Below are 17,256 nucleotides of genomic sequence, written 5' to 3'. Positions count from 1 at the left end.
GTATGGAAAGATGGGACATCCTTGGGCTACTCCTTTACTGATGTTTATTTTATCTGTTGTTATACTGTTGAATTTAATCATTGCTGTGAGACTATAATTTTTTTTAAGAAGTCTAGAGTATCTTTATCGATTTGTTTCTGTTTTAATATTCTTAATAAAGTTACTTTATTTATTGATATAACTGGTAATTAGTTTACGGAATTAACAACGCAAATAAAGTATATTAATTAAAGGTAACTTTAATGAATCACTTCTATATTTCTGCAACGTCGCATTGCCATCTTCAGGAACATAAAGATATGGTATGTGCACGCAGGCACTAACACAAAGCAAATGAGGAAGAAAGCAAGAAACTAGTATTGTTCCTAAAGTCCTAATGGTGCCCTCTTGCGGGCTAATTTGGTAGTCTTGGCTGTTGAGCTGAAGTTCTCATAATGTAAGTCTCCCAAATTTGGGGTAGTTTCATGCACCCAAATTTGTTGAGGTTAGGAACGTTTTTTAGAGCTGCTGAAGATTCTTTGAATAATCTTTCGTATTTAAACTTGCTGCGATGAATTATTTTTGTTTTCTTCCAACGAATTTTATGGTGGGTATCTAAGGCATGGTCTGCCAGCCCTGAGCGGCTGTACTGGTGAAACCAGATGTAGTCTTTGTGTTCTGAAATCCTGATATTAGTTGTTCTGCCTGTTTGGCCAAAGTAGGACAATTTGCCGCTGCAAGGGACCTGGTATACACCAGGTAGGTCTAGGGGAAGTGGTTGGTCTTTGGTAGAGCGGATAAGGGATGCCAACTTTTTATATGGTCTGTAACAGGAAGTAAGGTCATATTTTTTGAGGATATTGGTTATTTTCTCAGAGGTGCCCTGGATGTAGGGGATGGTGATAGACTTGGTGTAATCTTTATTGTGGAGGCGGGGAGGGGGGTTGTGGTTTACTGGTTTTAGTATTTTTTGGATTTTTTTGGGGTTATAGCCATTGGTTAAGAAAGTGTTGAGGATGTGGTTTAGTTTAGTAGTCAGTAGTATACTCAAAAAATATGACCTTACTTCCTGTTACAGACCATATAAAAAGTTGGCATCCCTTATCCGCTCTACCAAAGACCAACCACTTCCCCTAGACCTACCTGGTGTATACCAGGTCCCTTGCAGCTGCAAATTGTCCTACTTTGGCCAAACAGGCAGAACAACTAATATCAGGATTTCAGAACACAAAGACTACATCCGGTTTCACCAGTACAGCCGCTCAGGGCTGGCAGACCATGCCTTAGATACCCACCATAAAATTCGTTGGAAGAAAACAAAAATAATTCATCGCAGCAAGTTTAAATACGAAAGATTATTCAAAGAATCTTCAGCAGCTCTAAAAAACGTTCCTAACCTCAACAAATTTGGGTGCATGAAACTACCCCAAATTTGGGAGACTTACATTATGAGAACTTCAGCCCAACAGCCAAGACTACCAAATTAGCCCGCAAGAGGGCACCATTAGGACTTTAGGAACAATACTAGTTTCTTGCTTTCTTCCTCATTTGCTTTGTGTTAGTGCCTGCGTGCACATACCATATCTTTATGTTCCTGAAGATGGCAATGTGACGTTGCCGAAATATAGAAGTGATTCATTAAAGTTACCTTTAATTAATATACTTTATTTGCGTTGTTAATTCCATAAACTAATTACCAGTTATGTCTAACCAATGTATAAGCCTTGCTACTTTATTTATTGAGTCGAATTCCTGTTTAAAATCTATAAAACAGTAATAGATGTTTGGTCATTTCCCAGTATAATTCTGCTAATCTTTGTATTATGAAGATCTGATCTGGAGCTATTCTTTCTGAATCCTGCCTGTTCTTCATTAAGAATGATCTCATATATGCTATTTATTTTGTTCTGTAATACTCTTATAAATATTTTGTAAGTATGGCTGAGTATTGTGATTGGTCTGTAATTTTTATAGTTTTTCTTATCATCTTTCTTGTAAATTGATATGATAATTCCTGTTCTCCAATATTCTGGTATTTCTCCTGTTTTAATGATTTTGTTGAAAAGTGTGATAAGGAATTTTAAAGTTGTTTGTTTTCCTTCTTTCCAGAATTCTGATGGAATTTGGTCTATCCCTGGTGCTTTGTCAGATTTCATTTGCTTTAGAGCATTCTCCACTTCCGATGGAAGGATCATTAAGGCATCATGTCTTGAGTTAGTGTTGGATCTTGTTATTAGGTAGTTATTGCTTTCATTCCTGATATTAGAAGTAAGGATATCAGACATATCTTTGCTTTATGTAGATGATGTACTTTAATACATGCTGTGCAAGTCTCCAAGATTCTCTAAGTAAGTTGAGTAACAGCTGTAACAAATTTGGCATGAAAATTAGCAATAAAAAGACCGAAACTGAAAATATGCAGGAATGTAGAAAACTTGAGCTGCATTCTCAATGGAGAACCTATGAAACAAGTAAAATATTTCAGTTCAGTTAGGTACAGTTTTTAGTGAAGATAGCAAATTAAATATTTTTAAAAAAATGACAGAATAAGAAAACTGTTTTGATGAGGGAAAAGTTGAATTCATTTATATGGAATAAGAGAGAAATTAGCCAAACCATGAAACTCGCAGTATAAAAGACAGTGTTCAAAACCTGTTTTAAATTATTTATCTGAGGGTTGGGTTTGAAATAAAGAACTTGATGAAAGATTAGAGTTCACAGATATGAGAAAGATTAAGAGGGGGGTGGGGGGCAAACAGATGACACCAGTGGCAGAAACGTGAAAATGAAGATATCAACAGTAACTTAACGTTGTTAGCACTCAAGAATGTGTGAACGTGGCTAATCTGGAAAAGAAAGGTTAGCAAAACAGGTTAGATGGCAGAGATAAGATCCAGATGAAGACCAAGATCTAAGTGGATTGATTCAGTCAGAAGTGCCTTGCCTTAGAAGACTGAAATGTTAGATATCACAATATTGGAGTGCTGATGAGTAATATGTTAATTTGAAGGAAAATTGTTCATAGAAGATTAGTAATCATGTTTTACTTTCATAATGGCCTGTACACCCCTTGAGGATATGTATCAGTCAATTGATTATGATTCTTTGACTTTCTTGTGAAGTTATTTTTATGTGACATTTTGAAGGGGATCCAGACTCATTGCAGGAGGGTACATCACATAATCCACCATCTACACTACTTTATCCTTTGTCTAGTGCTTAATTCTAATAGGTTTATATATATATATATATATATATATATATATATATATATATATATATATATTTTTTTTTTTTTTTTTAATTTTTTATTTATTAAAAAAAGCAAGCCTTTTTTTTATTAAAATAAAAGCTCATCCACTGCAGGCTACAAAAATATGTAACCTGTTGGTTGATGAGCAGGTATGCTGTTTACTCACCCAACCAGACTGGCTTTTTCTTCACTAATTGTGTGTTCTCAGGCTGATTTATTTCTATGCAGGATGAAAAACCAGTTCCAAAGAGAAATACTCCTGCCTTTGTGTGAATTGACTAACTCACCTTCAGTTGTAAAAGCTTGCATAAAGATTTGTCTAATCATCAGAGAATTGAACACAGGGCTTTCAAATCAAAGGGTGCCATGTCTCATTGTTCTTCCAAATGTGTTCTAGAGGCACTTTATAAATTTTGCTGTTTTTTTCAAGTCAGAAGACTTTTTTAAACCGTGTTCCTTTCCATTAAAAATAAGTACTGGAACTTTGTAGATAGTCATAAAAAAAAATTTATTATTGTATAGCGAGGATTATTATCATAACGGTTAGCACTGGGACAGTTTTTGTATGTAATTAATTATTCTGACAAAATTATCTAAATGAAACAATTTAAGAAATTTTAATTGAGATCTTTAACAAATAAGTGATTTAACGGAACATTGTGCACTTGACATGTTAAAGTAAGTTTCACGGCTTGCATATGTAGCGAAAATTATATAGAATTTATTCAAAAACTTTAATATATTTCATCTAATGTTATGGAGATTGATCATCTGATCGTTAGGGAGATTGACAAACCATTAGCTAGATTCAAAAGATGAATCAAAATAATGAGCCTTAAATCGTGCGTATATTAGCTTGTGTCTCGGCTGCAGCTGAAGTATATGATATTACACTATTAGTGTTCAAAGGGACAATTGTAGTAAGTTGTGTAGATTTAAAAAATATATATATATACATGTTAAAAATAATTATTAATTAAAAAAAAAAATTATGAACAATTAATAGTGATCACTTTCCAAAACTTGAATATTGGCATACAGTCTGATTGGTTCAGGTTCAGAACATATGAAATGCTAAGAAACTGTCTGCTACAAAATTTATTATTATTACATCCTCTATGGAGTTGACTGACTCATCATGGGAGGTTCATTCAATTGGCAACATATTTAACATATCAAATCTTAAAATCTTTAACACTCCCTGCATTGTCAACATATTTTGCCACAAATCATTTTGCCAATAAAACAGAATTATAAAATTGGTCTTTCATCAGTCATTCTTGAACATAGGGACTGGTGTAACATCAAAATTTACTATACTGCAGCTGAGGCATGTGACATACACATTACAGATGCTCCTCTAACGCTTATGTGTGAGGCTTGTACTTTAAATATATTATTTTATACTCATTTTTTCCACAGTAAATGGTTAGCTTCACACCTCTTAAAGATTCTGTATTTCATTTTCCCTTCAGCCACTGTGGAATTGTTAACGAGTTTTAACTGTTTTTGCAAATTTTACCAAATTTGCAAAATTTGAGCATTATACAAGTATTTAATGTTAGTCAAAAGTTTTGGTAATTCATTATTCCTATTTCTCTCAGTTTGTCAAATGAAAAAAATGTAATTTGCTGCCATTGTCCAAACTGCAGGTGACATTGGTTGTTTGGAGAAGATCATTTATATACACAGAAGCAAGTAGTAGGTCAAAGAACAGATCTCATTGGTTTCCAACATTAGTTCTAGAGTTTAATGATAAATGTCCATCTGATGCAATATGCAACCACAGAGCAAGCTGGCAATGCAGTTGTAGCAGTCAGAAGGCAGATCATAAGATAGAGATTTACTGAATAAGGTTTTGTGCTAAACCTAATCTAGAGATGTCAAGAGTAACACTTGAGTTTTTTCAAACCTTTCCATGTCATATATTCAAAGATGAGTAAAGTAAAGTTTTGGAATAACTTTTAATGGGATTATATTGTTCAAGTGCATATAATAAACAACTGTGTTATACCAACTAGTTTCACCAACCAAGGCTGTTGGCATCTTCAGGGTAATTAAAATTAGGCAAAAAGAACACATAGGTGACGTCAATAATAACAGAGAAGAAAAATTGGAGTTAGCTTTTCATTTTTCAAGAACGAACCATACCATAGAGTGGGATAGAAGCACAATTCCTTACATGGAGGAGGACTTCCACTCCTGAATTTTTAAAGAGGCCACAGCAGTTACCCGCTGTATACAAAACCTTAACAGGAACCAAGGACTAATCTTGCTCATGATCTGGAAGATGCTTATTAGATCTCTCAAATCACCAGAACTGAATTACAGTGCCAACTATAGAACGTTCCTAAATAACAACAAGTGATATCATGCACGCTCTATGCATGTATTGTATGCACTCTGCTCTTTGTTTAATATAATTGGAATCAGTTGATTATAGTTAGTAACAGTTTTTTTACTTTTTAGTGCCTTACCCTGAAGATGCCAACAGCCTTAGTTGGTATAACATAGTTGTTTATTATATGCACTTGATCAATATAATCCCATTAAAAGTTATTCCAGAGTTTTATGGTCAAGAAAATTAAATGTTTTTAACATAAAGTAAAGCTTTTTACTTGCCTCTGCCTTGAAAAGTCCTTATACAGATTTTTTGCATCATAGATGGACTCATATCCAGCTCTTTCTATTCAAATGACATATATGTCCTTGGATCTTCTTTTTTCAACCTGGATCAGTTTACTGCTAGAGGAAGGTCTCTCACAACCTTGTCACAGTGCTGTGAAGTAATTGGGTGGTTCGGGTGGTGGTGGTGAGGAGAAGAATTTGGGATCATCCCCCAAAATCTGAGTAAGAATGTGAGGTCCAGGTTCTTTTCATAGCATGCAGTGAATAGGTGGAAGCATCATGAGTCCATCTTCAGTGAACATGTTCAAAGAAAAATATAATAGATATTTAGGAACTGTGTGACCCGCAAGAGGCTTTTTAATAATTAATTCAAGGAAGAGTGTTATTGGAGTTGTTTCATCAGGTCCTATACTTCAAAGAAGTAAGTAATTATCTAAAAATATAAAACTAAGTAAAACACAGATTCTTCATCAAAGGCAATGGGAAGCTGTTAATTTTTCCCTTTCACCTCCTTTTTTTCCCTCTCTGTTTCTTGTTGAGTCTCCATTCAGATTATTTCTGTTTTTTCCTTACTTAAAATCACTATTCCATCATCTTCGCTTTTCATTAATTTTTTCTTATACTAAAGTCTTCTAATTTGGTATCAACTCTCAAGTATCACATCTCTGCTTCACACAAAAAATATCTCTACCTTCTAATCCATAGGTATTTAATTTGAGTGTTTAGTTCATTCATTTAGATTGTAATGGGCGATAAAACAGATCATTAAGTTTGAAAAAAAAAACTCCATTCATAATTGGCTTTGCTACTACATCTAAATATTATTTCAAAATTTTATCAATATTCATTAATTTAATAAATAGTATTATATTAAGTTGACTACCTAAGGTTATATTTTATAAAACCAGACACTGATCATACATGTCAACTCTATTTGAATAGGGCATTTTGATAACACACCTTTAAAAATATAGTACAAATTGCAAAATTTAGTGAGTAATTCTAAATATTTTTTCCCCTTTTTTTTTTTTTAATAGCTGAAGAAAAATGGTGCTTTTCGAGTGATCTGTGATAACTATGTTTCAGAGGAAAGTGGTACTGGAATTGTTCATCAAGCCCCATACTTTGGAGAAGTAAGCAGTTGTCTAAAATTTATATAACTAATATAAAAATAACTCTTTTGATGTAATTTCTCCAAAGGTAGTAGGCTGCACTGTTTCTGCTATAACATTTTTTATTCAGTTAGCAGCTGGTTTCCAATTTCAATAATTGCTGATGTTAAGGCCAGCTAGGCCTTGATTGCAGACTATGTTTATAGTCCTGACTAGTATTTATTTGTATGCCAAAGTTAACTTTTCTGAGTGTTAAAATTGTGAGTTTCTTTTGGGAATGAAGGAACTCGTTCTTATTCACTCAAAAGAGTAATTCTTGAATTGATTGATGAAAGATTGAAAAAAAAAAAAAAACTGTTGCATTAATCCACTTGACAAAAGGTTGGGAAAAAACAATTCTAGAGTTGTTTGATAAAAGGTTGGGAAAAAACTCTTGAATTGGCTAAAAAAACGTTTTACAAGTCAGTAACTAGAATTAAACCTGTAATTTTTCTTCTACAAATCAAACATCATGGAAGTTACTATAAGGCAGGCAGGCTTCCTATTTAAAATATTTATTTAGAAGTTGCATTTTTACTTAGCTGTTTAAGGTTGTTTACCTCTCAAAAAAAAAAAAAAAGTAAATATTTATGAAAAAAATCTAAGTAATTTACTAAATATACTAAACATCCTTACATTGTTATTAAAGTTAGTTTTGTTCTAGCTCACATTTGAAACTTAATATTTCTGTGTGCTATTGTTAAAACCATAATGCATACATTCACTTACATCTTGCTGTCATTCATATTTTTCTCTACCATAAGCAAACACAAGTTTGCACATGAAGTAACTGTTTACTTATTTCATAAAAATATTTTCTAGGTCTTAAAATGATTCACAATATAATTGGTGTTACTGAGACAAAGAAGACAAAACAGTTGAGATCCTACTAAATAATAAATGTAGACTATTATATTCCAACAATGAGAATCAGGGAAAGCAAGAGATAGTGATAATACACTACACCAAACATGAAGATAAACTTCCAAATTGGAAGGCAGTTTCAAGTAGAGTTATGTGGACAATTTCAAAATGAGAAAATGGACACTGAAATTTATTTGTGCTCATGGTCCCATAGAAGGTGAGAAGTGGAGGAATTTTTTTGATTCATTAGAACAGGCATCTTGAATCAAGCAGAAAGATTGTTCTTGATAGAGATCTAAACAGCAGAGCAGGAAATGAACCCCCTGGTATATTGACGTGTTTTGGGAAAATTTGGAGAAAAGTGCAAAACTAATAATGGTAAGTATCCACTGGATTTCCATTCAGGATATAGAACTAGTCATTATTAACAGCATGTTCCAGCATAATGTGATGTGCACAAAGTCACAAGGAGAGAATCTATTTAAAAAAAACCTGCTGGTATTATTCAGAGAGCCAATCTCTGATCCATCTAACCAATATACTATCAATTCCAATCCTCTGCAGTTTGTACACTAACTTATCATGTGGTAATCTCTCAAACGCTTTTGCAAAGAGAATATCACTGTATATGATTCTCCCTTATCTATCACACTTGTCACCTTATCATAAAATGCAAGTAGATAACTAAAACAGGACTTGCCCTTTACAAATCCATGCTGACCATCATAAAGAATGCTATGTCCGTCAACCTAATTCTGGATTCTATTCCTTACCAATCTCTCCAACACCTTGACCACAACTGCAGTTATACAGACTGGCCTACCTATAGTTGGAGACTTCTGTCTTAGAACCATGCTTGTGGAGTGGTACTATTTTGCTTTCTTTCCACTCCTTAGGAACCCTTCCCACTGCAAGGCTTTCATTAAATGATCAGGGCAAGGGCATAGCCAACTGTGGTGCACATTCCTTAAGTAAATAAATTTGTTTTGTTCATTCTGTGTATTCATCAGAATTGCTCTACCAATTCTGATGACTACCCTGACCTTTTTCATTATTCAACTTTGAAGATTGATCTACAGTTGAATGTAGATCAATCTTGAATTGATCTTGAAATCAATGTTGAATGTCCAAGGTGACTTATTTGGGCATTCGATAAAAAGAAGGATATTATAATGGGATGTTCTGTGCTACTAGGAATCATGGGCATCAACTATTACCCCAGCCATTGAATGAGTATATTTAAAATACTTGGTTATGTGTGCCATCACTTGTTCTAGGCAACTATTTCAGAATGTTGCTGATCAGTAATTGTCAATAGTGTTGATCACAATGGGTAAAACAAAGGATCTTTTGGAGTTCGATGAAGGACTTATCGTGGGTGCTTGTCTGACTGATTTCTCAAAAGGCAAGCATCCTGGGTGTTTAAAAATAACCCATATTGCTTGTCTAAGAGGTGTCGCTGTGGTCCTAAGACAGTCTATTATGAATAAGATCACCATCATCTGAGAAGGCTTGTACAGAAAAACAGAACTTCCTGTATGCAGCAATTGACCAAAGCATTTAATGAAGGCTCTTCCCAACCCATGTCTTACTGAACTATGTGCAGGGAATTGAAGAGTTTGTGTGCCATCACTTGTTCTAGGCAACTATTTCAGAATGTTGCTGATCAGTAATTGTCAATAGTGTTGATCACAATGGGTAAAACAAAGGATTTTTTGGAGTTCGATGAAGGACTTATCGTGGGTGCTTGTCTGACTGATTTCTCAAAAGGCAAGCATCCTGGGTGTTTAAAAATAACCCATATTGCTTGTCTAAGAGGTTTGCTGTGATCTTAAGACAGTCTATTATGAATAAGATCACCATCATCTGAGAAGGCTTGTACAGAAAAACAGAACTTCCTGTATGCAGCAATTGACCAAAGCATTTAATGAAGGCTCTTCCCAACCCATGTCTTACTGAACTATGTGCAGGGAATTGAAGAGTTTGTGTGCCATCACTTGTTCTAGGCAACTATTTCAGAATGTTGCTGATCAGTAATTGTCAATAGTGTTGATCACAATGGGTAAAACAAAGGATTTTTTGGAGTTCGATGAAGGACTTATCGTGGGTGCTTGTCTGACTGATTTCTCAAAAGGCAAGCATCCTGGGTGTTTAAAAATAACCCATATTGCTTGTCTAAGAGGTGTCGCTGTGGCCCTAAGACAGTCTATTATGAATAAGATCACCATTATCTGAGAAGGCTTGTACAGAAAAACAGAACTTCCTGTATGCAGCAGTTGACCAAAGCATTTAATGAAGGCTCTTCCCAACCCATGTCTTACTGAACTATGTGCAGGGAATTGAAGAGGATCAGTATTGGTGGTCGCATGTCTAACACGGTATTGTATAAAAGTTTCTAATTCAGTGGCCAGTATGTGAACCTCAATTAAACAATTTCTTCCTTGATATTATGTTTCTTACACCATGTAAACCTCACATCATAAGAATCATATAATTATTAAAACTATTTCCACCTTACATTGTGACTTTATTTGAACATTACATCAACAGTAGCTTCCAATTCCAGGACAAATGCTGTTAGCAGAAAGAGGGTATAGCATTATTTCAGCTTTTAGCCAGATTGCTTAGGGAATTTTTAGGAAAACAGGCCCTAAGGGGCTACAAATTATGACCAAAACTTTGCCATTCTATGTGAATGATTATTCATCATATGGTCTGGACTAGCAAAACACAGTAGCTCTGTAATCATTTTAACAGCTTTCATCTCCACATAAAGTTTATTGTTGAAATAGAAAACAAAACAGCAAATTTCCAGTTTTTTTTACAATCTCTCTCTCTCTCAGATGTCTCAGAACAGAATAAACTTAGCTACTTGATCTACAAGAAGCCAATGCATACAGGGAAATCCCACCTTGCAACTTCCCTCCGCTTTTTATCACAAACAAATTTGGCATTATAAAATCCTTAAGACAGGGCAAATAACATTTCCAGCAGTACAGAGAACAGACATCACAAATTTTTACACTTTAGTCTTATCCTGCAACAGAATGGTTATAATCAACAAATACAGATCATCTTGAAAGATCCCTTAGATAAATGGATGGACATCAGCTCAGCTATCAGCTAACGCCTTTTTATTCCCGTATATACGGGAGTAGGCGAGGCCATTTAGCCCTATCTAACTTTTGGAGACTGAGTGGGCAGTTCAATCTCCACTGGTACCCAATCAGAGACAGATGGCCCAAGCCTATCACTAATTAAGCGGTACGCAGTGAAGAGAGACGGCTCAAATGTGCCGCCATCTCGTGGTGACTAACCCTAACACAATATATTTAATGTCTGAAATAATGTGGGTTCTACGGTCGATTTTCTTGAGTTTACAGGACGAAAAACTCGAGTTTCCGGGAGGAAAAACCTGCTTGCCCGTGCCAGAGATCGACTAACTCGGGAACCGGTCGAAAAAAGTCTTAGAAAAATTTCCTCTAGTCGCCGACTAGACTCTAAACCAAGACTTCCTTCGTGCGGCCTAGCTCGATGGTGTGCAAACGCCACATCCACTGAGCTACACAGGCTCATGGATGGACATTAAAAACACAAATCTGGAGGAGTCATATATTCCTTTACATATGATTCTCTCAGACAAGGTCTCAGAGATATTGTATCAGCAAGTAATAAAAATGGTTTCTCTCCAGTCAATTGGATGTTTTTCACCCTCCAAAACCTCCTTATTTGCCATTTAAAAAAAAACAGGATCATGCAAGATCAGCGGTTCCTGTGAATTTGCTCTGTGGAATAAATTGGCCCAGTCATGAGGGGGGGGGGGGGAGAAGCATGCCAGAACATATCAAGAACAACATGGAGAAAAAGAAAACATACATCACGACTAGCAGCACATGCACAGAGACAAATCACATGCTATGGCAGTATACAGAAATGGTCTATATCAATTACGGTTTCTTCATGAAAGACTCATCAGAAATGTTAAAAACCACAAGATGTGATTGCGCATTCATTTGGTCATCTTTCATCAAAAACCTGGTGCATGCAGATTTTGGATATGTATCACATCACTAGTTATCATAATATGTGAATTGCTTGTATGTAGCATTTTTAGTCTATTTTTGAATGTTATATGTGTAATATTACATGTTACATGTGACAGTATTACACATGGAACTAGAAGAGATTAAAACTTAATAAATTGTTCAACAGTCTCTATGTGGTAAATGTACTGGGCATTAACTTTCAACATATATGCCTTCTAACAGGATTGCTGAAGCAAATAACTTGTTTATGTGTGATCAAGCTGGATATTCAAAAACATTCAAAGACTTCATTCAAAAACATTCTTGATTAACAAGTCCTCATCTGCTTTTCAGATACCTGCCAGTCTTTCACTTCTTTGGATAAAATGTCTACTTTATGTATTCATATCATTGTATAGCATCTACTTTAATAGATGGAGGGGAAGCTATGTAAATAAATTTAGATGGCAAGTTGTTGTATTGATTAAGAACGTTCATTCTGTTGAATTCGGCGTGAGTCATGCATTGGGATACTAGATTCTTTTTCTTTTAAGAAGGATTCTTATAACTATTGTTTGATTGATTGGTGGTGGGCAAATGTCATACATATTGTCTGGCGACATGTGTCTAAGCTTCTTTCAAGTAACAGATATACTATAACCCCTAACATCAAATTCATATAATACTGATCTTGAAGTGTTCAATTCAATTATATGCATAATAGAAAAAAATATCTTAATGAATTTATTTTTAGATGCTCAGTGGATGTGGCGTTTGCACACCACAGTGCTTGACCGCACGAAGGAAAACTTCTTAGTTTCGAATCTAGTTGGTGACTAGAAGAAATTTTTCTAAGCCTTTTTTCGACCCGGTTCCTGAGTTAGTCGATCTCTGGCACGGGCCAGTAGGGTTTTTTCTTGTGGAAACTCGGGTTTTTTGTCCCGTAAAACTCGAGAAAATCGACCGTAGAATCCACATTATTTCAGACATTAAATATGAGTATTAGGGTTAGGGACCATGAGATGGCAGCACTTGTTGAGCCATCTCTCTTCACTCGTGCCCCTCTTAATTAGTGATAGCCTTGTGCCAGCTATCTCTGATTGGGTACCGGTGGAGATTGAACTGCCCACTCAGTCTCCAAAAGTTAGATATGGCTAAAAACGGACTCGCCTACTCCCTATATACGGAAATAAAAAGGCGTTAGCTTTGACTTTGAGTAGGATATGCTCAAATGTGAACCTTAAATTGAAAAATTGAAAGTTTTGTTGTTGTTAAAGAAATCCGTTATATTGATATGTGGGTTTTCTGACATTTTTTTAAGCTTAATTTAAATACTGTATTCTTCATTAATATATGTTTAAGCTAAATGATTTAAGGCCAGATGAATAATGAAAATAATAAAATTGATGGTGGTAGGTAGAATTTACATTTGTCAGTATTAGAAGGCTGTTATGTGTGCACATGAGAAAAAATATTGTCTATGGTTTCGGTTAAAGCAACTCAAAAAAATAATTTTGCAAATTGATGCAAATAATTTCTCATGTTACACATTATAGAATATTCTTACAATACTGTAATTCTTAAATTTTTGTCAAAATTATATTAACTTTCACAAATGCAATGGTTATCCATTTTTACTTTTTATAATTTATACATTATAGACTGCGTGGTTAGCCTAGTGGCTTTGCGCTTCGCAACCATATGCCTGGGGAAGGAGTGTCCCAGGTTCGATTCCCGTTGTAGACGTGAGGAATTTGAGGATCTTCCTCAGGCATAGCCAAGTTAGCTGGTCTTGGGCGCAGTCAGTAGGATTTTTTCCGCCAGTTTATCTGGCGTTTTTCATCCCGCAACCAGGCAAACCGGCCCTGTGAACATACGCCTCTATAGTAAAAAAAATATCCCCCCCCCCAGCGGCAGACCAGGCGACGGGTCGGTTGGGAGTAGTACTAACAAGAAGTCACATCTAAGTAACATGCGGACCCTACATAGGAAGCGGGAATAACGCGTAGAAGAAGAAGATAATTTATACATTATCATGTGTGTATTTCATCTGAGATGAAATAAACAGATGACTTTAAAACTAAACAAGCAGTAAGTCTTTGTTTGTAAATTCACTAGTTTATTTAATTGTTTTAATTTCTGTTTTTATATTCTATATAGTGAAGTAATTGTGAAAAAAAATGTCTTTAAATATATATTTGTTGCATGCCTTTAGGAGGACTATCGTGTTTGTTTAGCAAATGGTGTTATTTCTAAGGATCAAGAAGTAATTTGTCCATTAGATCCAAGTGGAAAATTTGTAAATCCTGTAACTGATTTTTTGGGACAGTATGTCAAGGTAATGTGTATTGATTGGTCATTTTTGCTATGAAGTTTTCATATAAAAAGAAATGTAAATAATTTTTACAATCAGAATAGTTTATGCAATTCTACATATTCACTAATGAACAGTTTATCATAATTTATAGAAAGCTATACAAGTGACCTACTCTCCAAGACTAAAAAAAAAAATTATTCTTAATACTTATGATCGATATTAAGCAATGCTGTAATTACCTTTTTAATCAGGCTGATCAAAAATAGAAATCCTGAAAGATTATGCAATCTCTAATTTCAAAGTTACCAGTTTCATATAATGATGATGGCTTTTTTTTCTTGAAACTGGTTTTTTATTCTTTTCAAAACAAACCTAGGCATGTGCGCGCACGCGCGCGCACACACACACACACACACACACACACACACACACACACACACATCCATTACCATGCTGGCCTCATGACCTTATTCGCTTTTTTCATAACACCAACCAATCCTAATCCATTAATTATATGCTATTCGAAGGTTTGTTCTGCAAAATTGTTAACAGAATTTAAAGTGCATAAGGAATATCTGTAATTGCATCAAAGTATACTTTCCTACCTAGGTCTGAACCACAACTACATACCGATTTTCAAATAAAATGCTAAAAAAAAAAACTAGTATTTCTGTTGTTTGGCTTATTGCCTTCTATTCAGTCCTGTCTTCCTTGCTCTAGTGCTCCTTTCACTGGGTATTCATTTTTGTGCTTAATGATCAATGGATAGACATACAATTTTGGATATAGCTGACCAAATTCTGTTCTTTATTGGCTGAAACAGCTTTTGATGACATTATCCTATGTGACATAAGCTGGAATGTTACCTCGTGCAGCATTTTCCTTGTTCTTCTTGGAAGCAGGATGAACAGTGCATTGTCTTCTACAGAACACCTACCACAAGATTAAAGATATATACTATCAATGGAAGAGAGGTGGAGCTGCATAACGAATTAGAGAAATTTGATATTATTGATGTTACTATGACAGTCAAAACAAGTGAAATTGTTCTAAATGTAATTGCTTCTTTACCTACTGCATAACTCTGTCAATCTTATATATAGATCTCACTATTTCACCCATCATAATCTAGTTTGTAGAGTCTCCATGTTATGTCCCATACCAATAAATATTTTTTCTAGACTCCTGATACTAAACACATTCAAATACAAACCTTTCCTCTTATATAAATTCATTCTTCCTATCAAGTGTAACAGCTCACAATTATTTCTCCTACACACACACACACACACACACACACACACACACACACATACAGTCTCACACATGGATAGGTTAAAACTATTGGGCTGAAAATAAAATAGATGAGTTTTAAAAAAAAAAAAAAACTACAGATTACAAATTTATTTAATATAGTTCAGGATGACAATTGAGGTTAGGTCAAAGAAGTAGGGATTCAGCACCTTCCCTGTATAAATGTTCATGTTTATATATGGATCTATGTAACAGCTTGGTGTTTTCCCATTGGATCCTGTGGCTAGTATTTTCAATCCCATGTGCCAGGCCAGATTGTGAGGTTTGATAAGTTGGGTATGGTCCTGATGTTCAGAGATACAATTATATATAGATCTTCTTGTTTGTAGTAAAACAAGTTGCACAAACATGGTACTTTGTATACACCAAGCATCAGTGGTGAGAATTTATCTTTTTGAGAAGGTAGCAGATTATGAATTTGGTTGATGGGATTTGGTTATGAATAAGTAGGGATAAGTTCATATATTTTTATAATTTTTGCCACCCATTTAGAGATGCCTTTAATATACGATATAGATGTCCTGTGGACTTCTTGTTTGAGTTGCTGTATAGGAAAGTCATTAATTATTTTCTGAATTATTCTTGAATTATAACCATTTAGTAAGGCTGTTTGTTTGATAGTTTCCACTTCTTGTTTTAGAGATTCTTTGGAAGAACAAATCTTGTGTTCTCTTGATACTAGGGATTTCCACTTCTGTCTACTGAAAACCAACTTTTACAGATCACTGTATCCACAATACATCAGCCCATCATCCATCTCAAAAATAAAATAATAAAATCCATATATACATAGGGATTTTATGCTTATGTATATACAGGATTATTCAAATGAAGGAGCAGATTGTACTTGTTTATGAATTCTTTATTTCTGACAATATAAACATGAGTTATATGTCACCTGTCAGGAAAACTGTCTGGTATTCAGCACTGTGTATGCACCTCCATGTAAAACAACACATATCAAATTGATAGTCCATTTCTTTCCAGGCTCTTTGTAACTGGCAAATGTTAAAACCATATTCCTGATGGCTCTTGCAGTATGGTGGGTAGGAGTGGCAATTAAATGGCATCTTTAACGAATCTCAAAATATAAAAATTGCAAGGGTTTAGGTCTTAAGACCTGGGTGGCCACTTGCTCAGCACAAGATCATTTGTTTCACTTCAACCCATCCAGTGGTTAGGAAGAGTTGTGTTGAGATAATTAAAGTGAAACAGTGCCCCATCTTGCATGAAAATGAAGTCAAAAGACTCGTCTTCTAGTTGAGGGAACAACCAAATTTTTAACATATCGAGGTTTGACATCTCAGTTAATGTTGCCCAGCAAAGAAAAAATGGACCATAAATTTACCTGTGAGAAATGGCACAAAACATGTTCACTTTTGGTGAGTTTCTTTCATGTTCAATGTTTGCACATGGATATTTTCATGTTATGATGATTCACTTTGCTAAAGTGGAAAGTTGATTCATCAGAAAAAATGAGTTGTGCTGCAAAGACATTTTGTTCTCCATGTTATCCAACATTTTTATGCAAAAGTAACCTTTATTCTTTGTCACCAGGATGTAGTGACTACATTAATATATTTAATTAATTAAGAAGATATAATTAAATACATTTAATTATATCTTAAATCTTTTTTCAGTTTATTTAATTTAAGATAATTTTGAAATTATGATAATTATTGAGATATAACATCTATATTTGAATGATAATTCAAATATAGATAT

At 34.6% G+C, this 17,256-nt stretch overlaps 1 protein-coding gene across 3 annotated transcripts in view; it reads left to right on the top strand.

Moving 5' to 3' along the window:
• IleRS (Isoleucyl-tRNA synthetase) overlaps nt 1–17,256 on the top strand; it is a 410,216-nt gene that overhangs the window by 111,381 nt on the left and 281,579 nt on the right. For all 3 annotated transcript variants that reach the window (XM_090401998.1, XM_090401999.1, XM_090402000.1), the window contains exons 10-11: nt 6,898–6,993; nt 14,116–14,238. In XM_090401998.1, coding sequence (XP_090258124.1) covers nt 6,898–6,993; nt 14,116–14,238 — 219 coding nt within the window. The remainder of the gene's footprint in view (nt 1–6,897; nt 6,994–14,115; nt 14,239–17,256) is intronic.

This window comes from Typopeltis vanoorti, chromosome 12, assembly GCF_054136105.1.
Source record: "Typopeltis vanoorti isolate ZY-2024b chromosome 12, IOZ_Tvanoo_1.0, whole genome shotgun sequence".
Classification (NCBI taxonomy): Eukaryota; Metazoa; Arthropoda; class Arachnida; order Uropygi; family Thelyphonidae; genus Typopeltis; species Typopeltis vanoorti.
This window is presented reverse-complemented; position numbering and strand designations above follow the sequence as displayed.